General features: G+C 39.4%; 1 protein-coding gene across 3 annotated transcripts in view; it reads left to right on the plus strand.

Moving 5' to 3' along the window:
* The first annotated feature begins 328 nt into the window (after nucleotides 1–328).
* gsk3bb (glycogen synthase kinase 3 beta, genome duplicate b) overlaps nucleotides 329–21,422 on the plus strand; it is a 32,325-nt gene continuing 11,231 nt past the window's right edge. Inside the window, exons 1-3 of one of the 3 annotated variants that reach the window (XM_034300331.2) lie at nucleotides 329–1,272; nucleotides 15,552–15,745; nucleotides 19,631–19,714. In XM_034300331.2, coding sequence (XP_034156222.1) covers nucleotides 1,182–1,272; nucleotides 15,552–15,745; nucleotides 19,631–19,714 — 369 coding nt within the window. In that variant the 5' untranslated portion in view covers nucleotides 329–1,181. Of the gene's footprint in view, nucleotides 1,273–6,209; nucleotides 6,928–6,979; nucleotides 7,749–15,551; nucleotides 15,746–19,630; nucleotides 19,715–21,422 lie in introns of those variants that run through there. The other 2 variants (XM_034300332.2, XM_034300333.2) reach the window with 2 other exon arrangements.

Raw genomic sequence — 21,422 nt, forward strand, 5'->3', positions numbered from 1 at the left:
TATAGAGAATAATATACTTCAACAGGCCCGTAACTCTTACACAGATTTATAGGGTTTTTTTTTGTAGTTTTCCAGCCTGTACAGAGCTGTCAGCCATCAGCTTTGCCGCAACGCCGGCTTTTCCTCTCCACTTCAACACTAGAGGTCGAATTTTAGCCGGGTTTTTTATCCTTTTTTTTCATGTGACCCCGCCCACTTCCTCACACACTCCTCTTTTGATTGGTCGGCGCAACCACCGTGCGCGTGCACAACGCCCCGATTCCCGAAACAGTCTCTTTGCGTAACGCGCGTGCTCCTGCGTGGAGAACCAGGCGCTGTTACGCAGACGGCGTTAGGAGCGTCACAGCCCAGTCCGGGCGGAGAAGGAGAGGAGAGGAGAGGAAAAGCAGGATTCAGCGCAGAGCCTTTTTACAGTAGCTGGCCTGCTTTAATCTGAAGATTCCCACAGGGCTTTCAGCCATCCAGCTACCATCCGGTTTGACTGGAGTTCATCACTGACAGCATTTCCGAGTTTATGGATGGTGGAAATCAGGATCTGTCTATGAACAGTTTTTATTCCGTGACTGGTATTTTCCATGTTTTATCTGCAGCGTTTTGAATGCTGGGTGAAGCTGAATCAGGCAGCCGCCATGGCCAGTGGATGGAGCGTGGAGCCCGTCGGTTTTAGCAAAGCTAGCTAGCTTCATTTGGAGAACATAGTTAGCTACCTCAGCCTATTTAACGTCAAAAATAGAGCTCAGATAGAAGCTAGGGTTTGCTTTATTTCTCGTTTTAGCTCCATTTTTACAAGCCTGTGGTGTTACTCCTGTGCTGTAATTTGCTTGTGTAGCTTGCTGCTACTAGCTAGCTAACTTGCTAATACGGTCAAGACGTTTTTGTTGGTGGTTATTTGTCGTGCTCGTGCTTGGTCTTGTTCTCGTGCCTGACTGTTAGACTATTGTTTTTTTTTCTTCATTTTTTTTGAATGACATCTTCACATTTTGAGAAATAAACCCACGAAAAGCTTTGAGCAGAAAGTCGCCCAGCTCTCCACAGACAGCCGGAGGAATTTAGCTGAGCAGCACAGACCCGTGAAGGAGGACAAGACAAGACAAGGCGCAGTCATTGCGCTGATAAAAGAGTTCTTAAAGAATTAAAGCGTCACTAAGAAAGAAAAAGCCAGAAGGAAGATTGGGTGAAAGATGTCTGGTCGGCCCAGAACCACGTCGTTTGCAGAAAGCTGCAAACCCGCCGTGCCGCAGCCTTCAGCCTTCGGGAACATGAAAGTCAGCAGTGAGTATCAGTTTCCCACATCTCAGCCTTCCTGTTAAAGCTCTTCTCTAAGTCTTCTTCACATGGACACTGTCAAGCATCAGGGCTGAGCAGAAGTCAGCTTGATTGGAAGATAGTAAGACTAAATGCTTGGGTGTGTTGAAATGTGTTGGAATGTCCAATATGTCTTTCCTGTCATCCTCAGAAATACTGTTCCATATTCAAACTGAGTGACATGTCTCAAATCTGAGACCTCCATCATTTAAACAAAGACTGATCAGACTGGTTATATCCCTTCTGATCAGATGCACTGGGAAGAGCTCATGAAGCATCCAGTGATCCTCAGAAATAGTGTCCCATATTCAACATGAGTGACCTGACTCAAATCTGAGACCTCCACCATTTAAACAAAGACTGATCAGACGAGTCACGTCCCTTCTGATCGGATGCAGTGGGAAGAGCTCATAAAGCGTCCATTGAGCTTCAGAAAGAGTGTCCCACAATCAAACTGAGTGACTTGAGTCAAGTCTGACACCTCCATCATTTAAACAAAGACTGATTAGACTGATCAGACTGATTATATCCTTTCTGATCGGATGCACTGGGAAGAGCTCATGAAGCATCCACTGATCTTCAGAAATACTGTTCCATATTCATACTGAGTGACTTGACTCAAGTCTGAGACCTCCACCATTTAAACAAAGACTGATTAGACTGATCAGACTGATTATATCCTTTCTGATCGGATTCACTGGGAAGAGCTCATGAAGCATCCAGTGATCCTCAGAAATAGTGTCCCACATTCAAACTGAGTGACTTGACTCAAGTCTGAGACCTCCATCGTTTTAAACAAAGACTGATCAGACTGATTATATCCTTTCTGATCGGATTCACTGGAAACAGTTCATGAAGCATCCATTGATTCTGTTCATGAAGCATCCATTGGTCTGAGTGCTAGAGAACATGCCGAAAGGTCACGTTCGCACCCCATGTTAACATCTGCATCAGTTAGTACAGGTGTGAACGCAGTGCGAAGCGTTTCACCGATGCACTCTCAAACCGCTTTTCAGGACCGCTTTTACGAGACGTGAAAATGGCGGGCGTAGACGGGTGTCTGTCTCGGCTGATGTCTCGTAATCAGGTCACCTGAGGAAGGGGACAGGTGATCGATTCTACGATATATCGCAATATCCAACACACCCGATATGATTAGTTTGAACACTTCAGCTCGTTCCAGTCAGGGGGTTTCCTTATTTTGGCCAAGTTTGATATAGATGAAGGAGATCTGGTAAATCTGTTTTCCGGTCAGTACACAAAACCATAAGAAATGGTTATCATTATCATTCCGTAAGTGCACAGCATGAACAGTACACATATACCATGCAGTATATTGACATGATTTTGGGAAATCAATGTTTTTTTTTTCTCCTGTGGGCATCGTGCTGAAGTTACTGTGTATTTAGAGTATATTTATCTAGAACCTGTGAGAACGCTCTAAGGATTCGTCAGTCGGCTCATTTGCATATTGCATGGTACAGTATCAGTATTACAATAGCTAAAACAATATCAATAATCACAAACGATGCATATTGATCGTTGCATATTCACAGATCGGGCCGGTGCAGGATAACAGCTCGAGCTCCTCAGGGACTTCTGACTGGTGTCCGGTTGCTTGGAGAGAGTGGGGATTGGCTGTATAGTGATGTATTCTCCTGCACTAAAGCATAGCTGCAGCCATAATGTGGATTAGGAGATGTAGAAATAATTGATTTTACATTTTAAATGCTGTGTGTGGGGAAAGTAAAGTGGGGAGGGTAATGTGCCCGATTGTCTTGATTTATTTATTTATTTATTTCCCGCCCTTGTTGTGTACCACTTTCTGTTCTAATCATGTCATCGTGTGTGTCATGCATTTTAGGAAGAACAGGTCACTGAATTGAGTCATTGGCTTCATCCTAACTGACCTTCAAATCCTGTCCTAGTGCCCTATTAGTAACATACTTGGCATGGTACTTGAGACATGTTCTGCAACTGTTTGATTTCCAGGCTCTGAGTGAAGCGTTTTGTAATTGCAGCAGGGAAAATGGTTTACTTTCTTGGTTTTAGTTTTGGGTTAAACAAGTTTTATATTGAGATGATGCTTGGTAATGATTTTCAGCAGAAATATAGCAATGGTAGTGGCTTTAAAGGAATCTGTAGCATTTGTACATATTCCTTTTAATGCTGAGGTTCCAATACTTTTGGAAATAGCCATATATATATATATATATATATATATATATATATATATATATATATATATATATATATATATATATATATATATATATGTGTAATGTTGCATTAAAAAAATAACAATGCAGTAGCACAATTTCTGCTTCCAATATCTACTTATACCAGCAGTCATCAAATGGCAGACCCAGCAAAGTATTTAAGTGACCTGAACCAAGTACTTGAAAAAGTAGCAAAGCTGATACATGCATTTAAAAAAAAAAAAAATTTTTTTTTGCAGCCAATTACATGCGTTTATGTAACTATAGGGTGAGCGACATTAGCTCTGAAAGCAGAGAGTTCTCACAGACTTTCAGATATTTTTAAAACAATTTTATTTATCCTCTCTGGTCTGATTAGTGACCTGACGACATGACTCGATGAAAACCGCGTGCACTAGACAAAAGCGCTATCATGAAGCACCACTATGAAACGAAGCACAACCACTTAAATTATCTCACACCGTTAATGGTTTAGCATTAAACGGTAACAGCTGTTAGAGGCTTATCTAGAACTTTGATAAGAGGAATTTTACTTTATTGGACCTTCACAAATTTTACCTGAATACCCCAAACCTAATAACGGTATTGCAGCATGGAGTCGTACTTTACCCTTGTCACCATTGTTCCTAAGTGATTCTCGTATGCACATTACAGGCCCACAGTCTTACAGGTTTAAATGCTTGATTATAATTTGCAGTTGCAGTAGACTGGAAATGCTGCCCTGCTCTGCTTTGCACTCCTGACAGAGATGTAATGCAGGCAGACTCTGCACGTGGTTTGGAATAATGCAGAAGTCCCACTGATCTTTATTACGGCTCAATCAGCCTCCTCTGATACAGCGTTCGTTGCCGGCTGGCGCAGGTCGTCAGCAGATCAGCGAGCTCTTTCAGCTCTAATGTGTGCGGAAAGGAGAAACGACTGCCAGAGCTGTTGCCTTCGATCAGTGCGTCTAAACATTTCACATTTCCACTGGAAGAGCATTTCCTTATAAAACCGATCAGGGGAATGTACCCTGTGGGCATGGTCAGATATGCTAATTGCCAAATCCAGGCCCCGCCTTGTTTTCACAGCTGACCAGTCAGCAGTGTTGCTTTAAACTAGGTATCACAGATAGAGCCAACTTGGCTTTTCAGATCCAAAGTTCACATCGCATCTGCCTGTGATAAATGTATGCATGTAATGTGGTTGTTAACTAGTAGCGTTACGTAGAGTACAAACCCTTGCAACCTTCAGATGTCCGGTTTTGGTGAGCCTGTGTCCTCAGATTAATGTTCTTGGCTCAGAAGAGTGGAACCTGATACAGGTCTTCTGCTGTTGTAGCTCATCCACCTCAAGGTTTGGTGTCTTGTTTGTTATGAGATGCTTTTCTGCTCACCATGGTTGTAAAGAGTGGCTATTGGAGTTACCATAACCTTCCTGTTGGTTCAAGCCAGTCTGGCCATTCTCCTCTGACCTTTCTCATTAACAAGGTGTTTCTGCTTGCAGAACTGCCGCTGAGTGGATGTTTTTTTGTTTTTTTGCACCATTCTGTGACGGTGTATATAAGTGTATATTAGACTGAACCTATACTGAGACCTTTGAGTAGCTCATGCACCTCTCTGGACAGTGATTACCCCATTGCTTACTTGCAAGCAAACATGCCCTAGCAACAGATGTCGGATTGGACACAAATGTATCACAGTGACATCATTTGCATGAAATTGTGCTTCAAATAAGCCAATAAAATGGTTATATGACGCCCCCGATGTATTTTATTAGGTAAGCAAAATGATGCTAATTTCAGGCCCTGATACATGGCTGTGTGTGAAAGAGACAGATGTAGGGAGATGTGTGTGTGTGTGTGTGTGTGTGTGTGTGTTTTTTTTCTGAAAATGACACTTGAACAGATGATAATGATATGGTAACAGAGAAACATATTGAGCTTACATATGGTAGTAGGTAGTGTGTGTTGCACCACCTGAACTCCTCTTTAGTGTATTAGAGAGAGATCAACATTACCAGACCTTAGAAGAGTCTCCAGCTGTCTTAAATCACAGGCTTATACACTCTTAGACTATTTTTGAGTGGATATAACTGTCTAGCATGTTCACACTTGGAAATAGTAAAATCCATATAGTAAACTGTATTTACTGAGTAAATGAAGTGTGGAGCAGTGGATGCTTTTAGCACCAACCTGTCCCAGTGTGCACAACAAAGGAGCAGGAGTATGTAGCTTTAAGTTCTTCTGTATCTTAAAGCTAAAATTAAAACTGGTAATGAACTCGGGATGCATGATCATCCGATACGAAAATTATATCCTCGGATACTTGAAGACATTTCTTCAATACATGATGTGTATTATAATATACTCTCATTGTACACTTTATTAGGAATACTTGTGTCATCATTTGCATGAACAGAACTGAGCTCACTGGATGTTTTCTGTTTTTCACACCGTTCTGTATAAACTCTGAAGACTGACGTGTGAAAAATTCCATGAGATCAGCAGTTTCTGAAATACTCAAACCAGCCCATCTGACACCAACGGCCATCCCACGGTCAAGTCACTGAGATCGCTTTTCCCCCCCCTCATTCTAATGTTTGACGTGAACTTTAACTAAAGCTGTTGACCTGTTTTTGCATGATTTTATGCATGAATGAGCAGGTGTTCCTATTAAAGTGGCTGGTGAGTGTATAGGTTCGCTAAGAAACTTCCAGGAAAATGATCATGTTGCATAAAAAAATAACAGCAGAGGATATTTTTAATGATACTTTTATTTCACTTCTAAAATAATTAGTTACTGGACACTGAAAAAGGCAGGGGGGTGGAATTCAGTAAACATTTTCCATACCAAATTTTAACATCAAATCAGCTGCATCCAGTCAGTCTGAAGTTTAAAAAGTTTAAAAGTCACAATATTGATATTATATCATCATATTGCCCAGCCCTATAATGAACTATAAATTCATTTACTTCAACTCATGTTAGGGTTTTTGCAAATTGATTTCATGTGGACAGAGATAATTTCGGAATTGCGGTTTGGAAAAATCCGTGTACGTCAGTAGCAATATTTCAAACACCATTTCCATAAAATTGAGTGCAGTATGTAGTATATATACACTGTACTGTCATGAGACAATCAAATTGATCAGTAGGATACACACATTGTCTCTCTTTAAATTTCTTATTTAACCCTTGCCTCTTTAAGTGCGTCATCTTGAAGCAGGCGTTCTTAACCTAGGTGTGGCTTAGCCAGAGGTGTGTGACGCCTGCTGCCACATTTCGAAGCCAGTGCGCGTTCAGACATGCTCATTCAGATCTTTCGTACGTGTGTCAGGAAACCAATTTTTCTATATACATCTCTTTCTGGATTGTATCAATAGTCCTTAATGCAAACTACCACAGTGTATAAATTTATTAGAGGTAAGTTATGCTCATTTTGGGGTGTGGGGGTGTGTATGGTTGTGTATTGTGGTTTAACCCAAGTGTGTATGTGAGTGTGACATAGACCTGATCTGATCTTTTTCTATTGCAAATGTCACAGGTGAAGTAAAGAGGCACAGCTACTCCAGACTTAAAATCAAATGCCATGGATGCAGGAGTGCTGTGTATGCGTGTGTGTGTGTGCGTGTGCGTGCGTTAGAATGCGTGGGAGTGTACTCTGACCCCTCACATGACTCAGCTCAGCCGACGCTCGGTGCTCTTTGTCCCCTGCCTTACCTTTGCATGCACACACAGGAAATGAAGAAATGTAAGCTGCTTAGAGAGATTCAAAAGGAAATGAATACCACAGTGTGATGTCTTGTTTAGACAATAACTAAATCAAGTTTAATTCTGGCATGGTGTTTATTAAGCGCTTCCCTGAGCTCTGTGGAGTAGAATGAATGAACTCTGCTAGTTTACATTATCTCGGATCTCCCATCAGAGCTTTACATTCTCAGGCTGGTCTGACCAGTTCTGAATTTTTATACTAGGTGAGGTAGTGCTGGTAAACAGAACGATCTCCGTTTGTGTCGCAGTCAGTTTGTCTTCAGTAACGACATTTAAACTTAAGGTATTCGTGTCTATTTTCTTACATTGAAATGACCAACGGATCACGTAGTCTGATCACGCACAAGTTGGCGTAAGGCCAGCGTCACAGCCCATCCGGCTACATGTTGCTGAATTACACGCTCAATTGGAGGAATCGCGTTTAAACCGCTAAGAGACAATGGGGAGTAAAGAGTGCAAATGTGAAAACACAGGTGGGTCATCTGCTTATGATGATATTATTGCAAAGAAATGGAACATTGGTTTGGATATCTTTGGATACAAAGGCTGAATTATTCCTACTTTTAACTGCATGTACGCAAGATGGCTGCCGCGCCCGTCATGGCTGCTTGGAGCGTCACTTGTGCACATCCACAGAAATTAATGTTGTGCATCCAGGTGGTAAAATACCAGCATAAAATAGTAGATCAGTGTAGTACCATGTGATCCTGTGTCCAAAGTGACTAAACAAACTATTATTGTGTCTCAAATTGCATATTGTTGGAATTTTAAAAGCCTCTTCTAATGTCACTTTCAAACCTACTGAAAGCTCTGTTTTGCATACCAATGTTCTGGATTTTCTAGATTAGTAGATAATTTTAAGTGTAAGTTTAGCATTTTTGATTTTAGACACAGTTCATGACAACAGTCACGATGACAGCAGAGAGTTCTAAAGAGAAATCAGTCTGTTTAGCATTGCTGAGTATGAAATAGCTTACAGTTCTACTTGGAAACCAGATGGACAGGAATGTTTTGGCTCTGATGTGCCAACTAGTGGATGTTGCTTTTTAATTCTCCAGATGTACACAAAGTATGCATATAACTATGTGAACGATGGCGGTTGCGTTGCTGCTGCTTCTACACACACACACAGTCATGAGTCAAAGTATAACCCGGCCTCATGTCAGGCTGAGCCCGAAATGTAAGCAATTCTGGAAAGGCTACTTTTTTATTTATTTTTTTAAATTTTTTTTATTATTTATTTTTTTTAAAAAAAACACAGTTCAGAGGTGTACAAATCTCTAGTGCTGGTTAAATCAGATTCTGTGTCTGAACTAGTTCTCCCCCCAGAGACGTAGTTTTCGAGTATGGTGTAGCGGCCATTTACTTTTTTTTTTTCTTCTCTCGTCTATCAACAAGAGAAAAAAGCAACTTCCCTTTAACTTTTGCAAAGCAAAAGGTTTTATTTGGTATATATGTTTAAAGTAATGCATGTCATAGTGGAGTTAACCACTTCAATGTTGTAACTATAAAACAAGCTACTCATTTTGAGTCCCACCTCCTGCTGCACCACACACACCGGTCAAAGTGCGTCTGTGTGTGTGCATAAAACTATTACTAGACGTATAAAATAGCCTGCGCAGATGACAGATTTTCTGAAACTGAGGAAAAACAGAAGACGACTGCTCACTACACACTATCACCTACACGCAATAAAATTTAGTTAAGCTCTCGACTATAAGGCAGCAAGTATTTGGTTAAAATCTCAGCACTATTTTAGTCTAGCTAGCGTATCCATTTTCACTCGACGAATTGTTGAAATGCGAGACAGCGTTTTATGTTAGCAGTAGAGTTATAGGTTTTGTACTGTACTGTGCTGTGTTTCGCTCAGTTTCGTCTCTGTTTAAGCATCTCTCCGGAAGATCGTCTCGCATCCGTTCAACACCAATGAGAAGTATTTGACCACCATCAGTGTGTTTGTTCCTTCTTGAACGTCATTCACTTCCTTTGGTTTCTCTTCTCAAAACAGGCAAACGTTGACTAATGACACTCGAAGGCTTGATGTGTCAGTGCTCTTGATGATGACACGGTTCTTAGACAGAGCGATCTTAGCTCTCTCATACAGAGGTGATACCGTACAGATGTTGCAGTAGTTGTTTAGTAGTTGTTTATGGCATTACAGATTCCTTTATCTTCAGTAAAGCGCATTGTCTTGATCAGGGTCGTAGCGAACAGCTCACGCAGCTGCTTCCTCATCCATCAGTCTTTTTTTAAGGACATGCCAGAAGGCATGCCGGACATCCTCCATATTGAACTGGACATTTCCTTGAAGGAAGCAGAGATGCGTCTGGGGCAAAGGAGCGAGAGGCGGAAAGACCGTGGGAGTCTCCGCTCTACTCTGCAGTAGCGGTGGAACTTTTCTCTGCAGTGCAGCTGATATTTCTTCATGATATACCTTGTATAACTGGTGCTTGAAAATTTTTTTCCCTATATCGGTGCTTCCATAGCTGCACTGATGCTTGAGATTCACTTTAACAAGTAACTATTTGGAGCATTCTTTTTCTGTTAATGATTTTTAAAAAAATTACTCTTTTTGTAAATGCTGAAAAAGAATTTGAAAGCTGTTCTTTGTTTTTCATAATATGGCTCTTGGTGACAAAGAGATTTGGGGTTTCTCTGTATCATAATGAGCTGCCTTTTTTTTTTTTTTTTGTCTTATTAACTTCAAGAGCAAGAGAAAAGCGAGGCTGGTGAGGGTTTACAGCTATTATAACATAAATAAAGTAATATGTTATAATACAAGGTGTCCGAAAAAATAAGGAACCGATGGGAATATGTCGATCCGAATACTTTGAGCAAAATCCACAAAAACATGATACAGCGGCTGAGAAAATGTGAATGTAAGGGTGAACATGTAGAGCACCTGTTGTAAAAGAAATAAATACAAAATGAGTATATGTAGTTTTACTCTCTATGGCTCCTGTCTGTTGTTTTACTCTCTTTGGTTCCTGTACATAAAAAAATGATTAATGGTAGTATAAACTCGGTTTCTTTTTAAAACTTCCTATTCCAGTTGTTCTGTTTGTTGTCATTGGGCTGCAGCTCAAATCGAAAGCTCGGATCTTACATTTAAAAGTATTTACTAATCTAAAGAATGGTACACAAAACAGACCTTTTGGTAGGATTAAGAGTTTTTTAAAATTCAAACACTAACTGTAATAGGAAAACCGTTAGTGTTAATACTCAATAACGGTCTAGAATAGTACGTAAGTATGCGATTTAAGACACGAGATTACTTTATTTATTCATTTGGAGACTGTTTCTGTTGGCATTGCACGTGCACAAGCGATGCACCAGATGACCACAGGATACACGTGTCAGCCACTTTGCATGCGTGTACACGTAGCTAACAGCAAGTATAAATCAACCTTTGGAGCAATAAAATACTTCAGGGTTCGCTGTTATTGGTAAATAATCAGATATCATTAATTAGCAGAGCGTCAGTGATGTGTATACCGCAGTTATATAGCGACGCTTTAACTACAGTTGAGTGCAAAAGTGGGCATCCCTTGTGGCCTTTGAATAGGCAGAAAAAAGAAAAACCGTGTCTATTTTACAGTATTACTGAAAGAATCTACAGTCTCAGGATATGATTGATGTTGGAGGCAGTTATAAGAGAAAAGGGTGGGTGTACGAGTTATTAGATAATGTTTATAGCACGTACAGAGACAAATAGAATCTTTTGTGGATATCATTTAGATTTTTTCTTTCATTATTAATATTTTAACATGTACGATTCGACCATTTATGTAACTTGTAATAATGAAAGAACATCTGTAAAACCTAACACACTAAATGTCTTGTCGCTATTGATGAAATCTCTTTGTCCTCTTCGTTCAGCCCTAAGGGTGTGCAAACTGCACGTTTGTCATCATTAATCATCATAGTTACTCCTCAGATTTGCTCAAGGGAGCAAATGAGCAATTTTTTGAATACGATTCAGCTACAATTATGGCATCACAAGCACTGACATGCGGTGTAACATTTCCGGACTTTTCCTGGCCTCATAAGACTCAGGTAGTGATAACATGCTTATTCATAGCACTGGAGTAATCAGCCTACGTCGTAAATGAGCGATCCTCCCTCCCTGACTGTGTGTGTGTGTGTGTGTCAGTCTTTAGGAATGTGAAAGTGGAAGGATTGTCTTCATATGACTCGCTCAAAATCTTTTAAGTAGCAATGACAAATAGCTTCACTCATGCCAAGAAGGAGGATTGGGGGCTCTGATATAACACACACACTCACACACACTCTCACACACACCCATTTCCTGTCCTCTTGGGCACCTTTTTTTTTTTTTCTTCCTTCTGCTTTATAGGATTGACCAGTCAGTATGGTTTGGGGTTGTGCTTTAATTGCCATTGACTCGTATTGCGGATATTCCACGACATTTAATGATGTAACTATAAAACAATTATAATTTAATATATATTTATTTGCTAAAAAGTATTTATTCATGAACAGTTATTAAGCGTGATGTCTTTCATTAATATATCAATACGTTGAAAAAAAAAAAAAAACTTCAGAATGTACTGAAAAATAACCAACTTATGCCAACTTCAGGGTAAGAGTAAACCCGCCGTGCATCAGGCTGCATCACATAACCCCATCATTAATTATTTTCCTAGAACAGCGCACCCCGTCGCGTTTTATCCCTTGCGTGCTATAACCTTGCAAATTCAGTAGATTAAATCAAAACAACATGCTACAGTATGCAGGGGATTTTATCATGGAAATGGGAACAGACTTATACAAAGAGATTTCCACTAACAGCTTATTAGATCAAAAAGGGATTTATTAATTAATTTATTGAAATAATTCAAGCTGTATTTCATCTTTTGGACTGGATATTTGTATTCAGCGCCCGGGTTTGTGCTGAATTTGATGACGTGGATCGTTAGGATGCATGTTTTCTTGTGCATCATGGATGGAAAAAGAGTAATTTAGAGACCAAATTGATTCCTGCGGTTCTATAAAAGCTTTTATTGTGAGACCTGATAAAAACACAGCCTGAAAAGGTCATAAAACCTTAACCGTAGGGTTTAAAACCATTTATGCTCTTTTCTAGAAATGACCCTAGAGCCATTTAAATGAGAAGCTAAATGTAGTATGAGTGGGTCACACAGAGACACTAACAAAACCTGACAGCTTTACATTAACACCATGCTGCTTTTATGTTGATTTGACTTCTATTTTTCTTTTTTTTTTTTTTCCTAAACACATGTATAGTGTGTTTTTGGTCCACTTAACGTTAAGCGTCACTGGAAGTCATTATAAACGCGTTCTTACTCATCTCTTGACTAAACACTTATATCGTGATGGGAGTGATCTCTCCCAAGATGACCCCGCCCCATCCCCAGGTCACAAGGGCTCACTGAATGGTTTGATGAATATAAAAATGATGTAAATCATAGGCCATGACCTTCACAGTCAAAGGATCTTACACTAGTTAAACGCCCATTAGAGTAAGGTTGCACAAGGTATTTCAACACTTCTGTGATGTTTCATACTTTCGATACAGCATTTAAATCAGCCAACGCTAATCTGGTGTGTTTTGCCTGAAGGTGAAATACATTGTTCATGCTCATTTGACTCAGATGGGCATGGTAAAGCAAAGAAAACAAGTTTCAGGCCCTGAGCTTCAGTTCAAAGAAATTTGAGTGGAATATGGGGGATTTTTTATTTTTTATTTTTTTAAACCTTGAATGCACGAAATGAACTGACATAACAAAACCAGTATATAAAAGGTGTTATAAATCCCTCCAATCCAAAATAAAAGCCAACACAAGCAGCTTGGTGAGAAATCTAACATCGTGACCTCGACTCACATTCAGCAGGTCAGATCACGAAACGTTTTACCGTGAGGTTCATTCACGCTCATGATGAACCGCTTTTCCTTGTAGAGACTCGTAAAAACCTGCCGCCGTATTCTCCGATACACAACTGGCACAAACTAATCATCAAATTTTTACATAGCCTGATTTGTTAAAGGAGCATGATCTACCTCTGCTCACTGATTGGTCAGTACTATGCATCTTAAAATATAATGAAACTACTTTTGATTAATTTCATCACTTAATCGATTTTTCCATTTAACTTATAAGGAGCTTTGCATTTATAAAAAGGAGAAAATTGTCATTTAGCAGCGTTTTGAGTATTCAGATACTTCAGTGTATGTCTTCGTTCTCCAATTTTGATTTATTTATTTTTGCCCGAAATATAGTTTTCGTATCGAGAACTCCAGTATTACACTTTGTATTGATCTCAAAATCAAAACACCAATAGAGGGACTATCTTTTGAAAGAATGGTCTTCATCTCTCAAGTTGTAGAGTCTGTGCTGTGGAGCACTGAAGCTGTTCTGGCAGCTTGTAGTGGCTCAACACCTTACTAAGAACCTTTATTTTAATTTGTCACCCATCTGTAGAATGAACGAAAAATGACTGACTCACAAAAGCACTTGCTTCATTTTCGCCTCACGCAGTCATGTTCCAGCTCATGCTGCTGTAACATTTCCTCTTCTCTCTCTCTCTCTCTCTCTCTCTCTCTCTCTCTCTCTCTGCAGTTTTCCTCAGGTGGCAAATCTACAGCTTTGGTGTGAAGTTGTGTGCGAGTGTCTGTTGATTACTGTTACTGTTGGTGCTTAACAAGTACTGATCACACTGCTGCATAAGTAGTTCAGGTTTTTTTGCGTGTGTATTTTGTTTTATGCCAAGGACCGCGTGACAGTTCTACAGCTAGCATATGCAGTCAGCTCTGTGTTTTGTTTTTTTTTTTTTTTTTTTTTTTTTTTTGGTCATGACTCATTGATCTTGAAAGGATTTTTCAGCTTGATTGCAGGATATCACATGTACATTAATTGGAGATTTCCAAGTCTAATTGATGCCAACATCTGATATCACATGATACTAGGTGACGTTAGCCTAGCGTACATTGTCACACTAATGAACAGCTATCTGAGTGTATTTCTGTAGTAATGATGCCTGTCACAGCAAAGCAGACGGCAAACTGTGCTCTGTGGAAATATAAAGAGGAGGAACGGCATCATCTTCCTACAATACAAGCAATCTGATAAAACATCAGCCTGGTGCTGGGTGCTCGTGGAGTTAAAGTTAATCTTAGCGTCTAAGATCTTCAATATAAAACTCAGCACAAGTCATTAATTCCTGGCAGCACACCAGCATTACCAGAGCTAAATAAAATGTTCCATGCTGCCCCGATTGCTAAGCAGGTTACTCATTTCAGTATGAGAATCAGTATTGATGAGTACCAGAAGCGTGTACTTGTATTTGAACTCGTTCTGGAAAAAAAAAAGTGCTTTCCCTGTTTATTATTTTTTGCATCACGTGTGTGAAAATGTAATTCTTCAACCAAATCTACAGACAAGCTGAGGCTATAGCCTAATTTGTGCTGCTTCAGCTGAGCTCCTCTGTGTGTTGGTAAGAGAGAGTCTAAGAGAAATAAGTACTAATGGTGCAGTGAAATATCTGTGCTGCCACAGGGTACGAATTATGCATTTAATTTTGAAACATCTCATATATTTTGGAAGGCATTTTTGCAGCTATTATATGCATTTTTAAAGCATATGCAAGGTCTGAGAATTTTTTCATCCTTCTGGCATTATGTAGTCTCCAGGAAGCCTTTAGCAGCAGCTGCTGTGTGTCCCGAATTGAACCTCCTCTTTTCCAGAATGCTGATCCAGGCTCAACTCGCATCAACACATGCAGATAGGTTCATTAGTATGTAAAATGCAAAACCTGATCCTGGATTAGCACGCCGTGTGTGGAAAAACATGCACTAAGCACGTAACCGGAGATTCACTTCCTAGATGTCTGGTATCTCGAGGAGGGAATATGTGCCATCATGGCTGTGAGTGGAGGCGTGAATGTCTCGTTACACGTCTCTCTCCTGATTCCTGAGAGTTCCAATTTTCACCTTGTCAAACACTAGCTTGCTTAAGAACTTGCTTAAGGGGGTTGGCATGAATTAAAGTAACACCAAAACCATGGATTTGGAATGAGTGTGACTCAAATGTACTTTTAATTTTTAAAAATATTTAAACATTTAAAGTGTGTAGTAACACTTGACCTGATTTGCTCCTGAGTGGAGCTCTGTAATAGACTAATGGTTGTGTTTGAGCTGTTGTGTTAAAAGGATAAAGCATGTTTGGGGGTCAGTAATGATGTGCTTCCTAACCTGTCAGTAATCAAATCAATATTTAAATGTTTTCTCTTTTCAGGAGATAAGGATGGCAGTAAGGTGACGACGGTCGGCGCGACCCCTGGCCAAGGTCCCGATCGGCCTCAGGAGGTCAGCTACACGGACACTAAGGTCATCGGAAACGGTTCGTTCGGTGTGGTTTACCAGGCCAAGCTGTGCGACACTGGAGAACTGGTGGCCATCAAGAAAGTCCTCCAAGACAAGAGGTTTAAAGTAAGGATGTTTGGTTTTTTTTTTTGGTGTGGAGGTTGCCACTCCAAAATTCTTGTCCTGATTACCCTTACTGAATCTTTGTCAGTTTCCCCTACCTGAATAATAAATAAAATGGTCCATATTTGTTCCCGATATAGATGGATGTCTTAAGGAAATGCAAGAACCATGAATGAGGAGCAGTTCATACTGTACAGTCAGGTCCATAAGTATTTGGACATTGACACAATTTTTGTAATATTGCCTCTGTACACCACCACAGTGGATCTGAAATGAAGCAATCATGATTTGATTAAAGCTGAATGTCTAAACTTCAATTCAAGGGGTTTAACAAAGATATTACATTAAACATTTAGGAATTACAGTCATTTTTTTTTTTTACAGTGTCCCTCCTTTCACAGACTGATTGGACAAACTAACACAATCATAAATATTAGGATTAATTTTAATACATAGATGCAAATCCTTTGCCATCAATGACTGCCTGAAGTCTGGAACCCATGGACATCACCAAATGCTGAGTTTCCTCCCTTGAGATGCTTTGCCAGGCCTTTACTGTAGCTGCCTTCAGTTGCTGCTTGTTTGTGGGTCTTTCTGCCTTCATTTTTGTCTTCAGTAAGTGAAAAGCATACTCATTTGGGTTAAGGTCATTGGACATTTAAGAACATTTAATTTCTTTGCCTTAAGAAGCTCTTGGGTTACTTTTGCAGTACGTTTTGGGTCATTATCCATCTGTACTTTGAAGTGCTGTCCTATCAGTTTTGCAGCATTTGGCTGAATCTGAGCAGAAAGTATAGCTCTATATGCTTCAAAATTCATCCTGCTACTTCTATCAGCAGTCACATCATCAATAAACCCCAGTGACCCAGTTCCATTGGCAGCCATACATGCCCATGCCATAACACTGCCTCCACATGTTTGACGGATGATGTGGTATGCTTTGGATCATGAGCCTGTCCCTTCCTTCTCCATACTCTTCTCTTCCCATCATTCTGGTTCAACTTAATCTTGCATCAAAATTGGCCAGGCTTTTTAAGAGGTTTTTTAGCAGGTCTAATCTGGCCTTTCTGTTTTTGAGTGTTACCAGCGGTTTGCATCTTGAGGTAAACCATCTGTATTTATATTCCTGAAGGTGCCTCTTGATTGTAGACTTTGACAATGATACTCCTACCTCCTTGAGAGTGTTCTTGACTTGGCTAGATGTTGTGAAGGGGTTTTTCTTCAACAAGGAAAGAATTCTGCGATCATCCACTTTAGTTGTCTTCTGTGGCCTTCCAGGCCTTTTGGTATTGCTAAGCTCACCAGTGCATTCCTTCTGTTTAAGAATGTACCAAATTGTTGATTTGGCAATATTTTTTGTTAAACCCCTTGAATTAAATTTGAAAGTCTACACTTATTAAATCTGAAAGTCTACACTTTACTCAGGTCATGATTTGCTTCATTTCAAATCCATTGTGGTAGTGTACAGAGGTAAAATTACAAAAATTGACACTGTCCAAATACTTGTGGACCTGACTGTAAGTAACTATATACTATGGATGTAAAAAGTCTACACACCCCTGTTAAAATGGCAGATTTTTGTGTTTGTAAAAAAAAAAAAAAAAAAAAAAATTAAACCAAGATAAATCATGTCAGAACTTTCAACCCTCAATGTGAAATTACAGCGTATAAAAATTAAGTGGAAAAACAATCAAACATTTTAGGGAAAAATAAAAAAAACTTACAATAACCTGGTTGCATAAGTGTGTGCACCCCTAAACTAATAGATTGTTGAGGCACCTTTTGATTATATTATACCACTCAGTCTTTTTGGGTTAAGAGTCTATCAGCATGGCACAGCTTGTATTGGCCATATTTTCTCACTCTTTCTTGCAAAAACATTCTAGAGCCATCAAATTGTAAGGGCATCTCCTGTGCACAGCCTCTTCAAGTCACCCCACAGATTTTTAGTTTAGGCCAGTGTTTTTTAGTTAAAAGCATTGATCCTCTTTTGGTTAAGCCATTCCTTTATTGATTTGGATGTATGCTTTGGGTCATTGTCATGCTAAAAGGGGAAATTCCTTTTTATCTCCAGCTTACTAGCGGACACCTGAAGGTTTTGCACTAAAATCGACTGGTATTTGTAGCTATTCATGATTCCCTCCATTTTGATAAAAACCCCAGTTCTAGCTGAAGAAAAGCAGCCCTAAAGCATGATGCTGCCACCACCATGCTTCACCGTGGGTATGGTGTTCTTTTGGAATTATGGAATTATTATACCTTTTGGAATTGATCTCATCAGACCATAACACATTTTGCCACATGGTTTGCCACAGCGGTGTTCCATGGTACATCTAATGTTTGGGAAATTTTTTTTGTACCTCTGTCCTGATCGATACCGTTCAACAGTGGGACCCTGTACAGGCTTTGTCAGCTCTTGGCAGAACATGGCTTCAGAAGTCAGTTGAAACCAAGATGATGTGAAGAAAATCCTACAGAAACATCTGGTCTTTATTTTAATCAGAATAATTTCGTTGATGACGGCTGTATGATAATTACTTTTGAACATGAGATTGAATGTGATAAAAGGGTGTGCACACTTATGCAGCCAGGTTGTTGTAAGTTTTTCTATTTTTCCTCTTTTTATCTAAAAATGTTTGATTGTCTTCACTTAATTTTATACGTTGTAATTTCACATTGAAGGTGGAAAAAGTTCTGACATGATTTATCTTTGTTTCACCTTTTTTGCATCACAAAAACCTGCCAATTTAACAGGGGTGTGTAGACTTTTTATATCCACTGTTACTTGTATTCAAATAGCAAAAGCAGTGTGTATTATTTTCTTACAAAGCACGGTCTGGAGTTGTCATTCCGCTTATGCCACAGAGATTGATCTTTAAAAAAAAAAAACAAAACAAAACGCATCACATCAATGATTATAGGTTTTACTTTGTTAAACACATTTTTTAAATCCCTTTATAATTAGTCTTAGATTATTAGTCCTTGTTTATCTGTTACTATAGAAACAACGCATTAGAAAGAGCGCATTAATATTAACCTAATGTTCATGTTACATCCGTAGTTACTGTCTGAGCTGTGCTGTTATACGAAAATAATGCACCCCTTCTGACCAATCAGATTCAAGAATTCAACAGTGCTGTAGTATAAATAAAGTGGGACCCAATAAAGTAGGGGATTGGTTCCACGCCCTTCCCCCAATGGATATATATATGTGTGTGTATATATGTGTGTGTGTATATATATATATATATATATATATATATATGTATGTATGTATGTATGTATATATATATATATATATTTTTTCCATATATATATTTCATATATATACATACATATTTCATATATATATATATATATATATATATATATATATATATACGCTGGACAAAGGGATGATTGTTGTAAATTTATTTTTCATTTTTTCGGACCGCAGTCAGTCATGGTTAAGTGAAACCGCAGTAACTGAAACAGCGGATACGGGGGTTTACTGTACACTGTATCGCACTGTTCCTGAAAATAGTAGTGAATGCGTTTACATGCACACTAATAACCCAGTCATTATCATTTTCAGATTTCAAGAAATCTGAGACATTTGGATTTTAGCTGAATAATCAGCTCCGATTTTAGTCGCGTCTCCTCTGTACTGAAAATGCACAAGCCACACTTGGACAGTTGCTCAAATTAGACAATATCCTTGCACCACTCAGGCTGCTCTTGTTGTTATTGTGAAAGTCTGTGCTGTTGCAAGACGACTAACCAATAGAAATCATTTTATCTGTGTGGATATAAGTGCTGTCGATGTGCTTCAGTGACTTGTCAAGAATTAATCTAGAGTGTTTTTTTTTTTTTTAAAAATAAAATCTCTGTCAATTCCCACCACTGCAGAATCGGGAGCTGCAGATCATGAGGAAGCTGGACCACTGCAACATTGTACGTCTACGCTATTTCTTCTACTCCAGCGGGGATAAGGTGAGTCCCTTTTTTTTTTTCTTTTGCTGTCATCTCTCTCTTGTAATATTTTGTTTGCTTTGAGTGGCACTTTGACAGGGAGTGGGAAATCCCATTTTCCATTTAGGAAATAGTTTTCCCTAGAGGAGAGTGACTATCATCCTCAGGAGAGCCATGTAAGGCTACAGGTGCCACAGTTTCATTCTGAAAATGAGTTTCAGTGGACCCCGATGACCTCTTTCAGCACAAGTATGCTCTGTATTTTATTTGCGCAGTCAGCACGTGTTTAACCTTTGAGGTGTAGGTTTGAGATTAGTGGTGTAGTACTGCAAAATGTAGACATCCAATGTCCAAGAAACCGGAAATGTTTCAATACTATAATACTACTACCGAATGAACTGTTTACATGTATCCTAAACTAGGACGTCTGTATACAATTTGTTGTGTATCCACGTTATATGAAATCTGATCCAAAGTTATGAGCATGCAGGGAACGAGGTTTAGTGTCAGTGTTACTATAACAAGTAGAAGTATGCGAGTCCGGTCAGCAAGTTCAGCTTTTTTTTATTCGCACTGCTTGTGTTTTTAAGTTATCATCAAAGTGCGATTATCGACTGAGGACCAATGCTGTTCCCTAGCTGTTGTAAATAACATGAAATGCACACATAATCGATCGATACAACGCCTTTACAACATTACCACCATTAAAAGCCACTGTCTGGGAATAGCTGCACAAGAAATACAGGTTATATTACAGATTTAAAAAAAAAAACATATGTATGAATGTCTGGCGAATTTCAAATGTTGAACCAACTTTAGTGAAGTCAATCCCTGTCCCTCACCTGCCTCAAAAAGGGTTTACATGGCTATTATTCTTCTATTTCATAGATTATTAAAGGGATTACCCACCTCGTTCAGTCAGATGGAAGTTTCATTCAGACTGGCCTCAGTTTACACAGTTTACACTAATCCGTTTGTATTCATGATTATTAACACATTATTAGGCTGCGTGTAAAGATGGCTACATCTGCTTAAACTCAGTAGTCTACACAGTGTACCAGTATAATCATTATTAGCACTTGGATACCTGAGCTGCCGCTTTGTGTATTTTTACCCGTTACAGAGACTGCTGGTTAAAGATGACCCATTTGTCATGAACGTGGGTTGCCTTTTGAATCTCATTTCCACACAGAATGCTCCCAAAAACGCAAATGTGGCCAAGAATAGCTGAAAGCCAGTCACCGTGGTGTCATTTGTGTAGCACCTTCCAGCTTGTCGATGTGTTCCCTGGGTATGGAATGCTGCTCAGGATGAAAGGGGGAACGCATTGCTGTGTCATATCAGTAGCCATGCCTGTCAGCAGTGGCTCTTCAGGGAAATCCCGTCATACCATTCAACCAGCAGGAACTAAAAGGCATTTGATTGGCGGGTGGTTTATATGGGAACAGCCCTATTTTTAATCTGGGAACATCAGCTGACGTCAAATAACGACCACTGCGGCTTCAATTTGGCCAACACCTAGAACAACATGAATGTAAGAGGATTTTTAGGCTTAGCTGACGACATGTGCCTGACTACCATGGAATTATGTGCATTACTACAACCTGCTACTTACAATCGCAGGTTTGCTTTCACATAGAAGAGTTCTTTCTGAAGCATGGAAATCCATCATGGAAATCATGGAATTCCATATGTTGCAAAATGGTAGGCACTAGGTTCATCTGTCTGG

The sequence above is a fragment of the Pangasianodon hypophthalmus genome, chromosome 26, assembly GCF_027358585.1.
Source record: "Pangasianodon hypophthalmus isolate fPanHyp1 chromosome 26, fPanHyp1.pri, whole genome shotgun sequence".
Lineage (NCBI taxonomy): Eukaryota > Metazoa > Chordata > Actinopteri > Siluriformes > Pangasiidae > Pangasianodon > Pangasianodon hypophthalmus.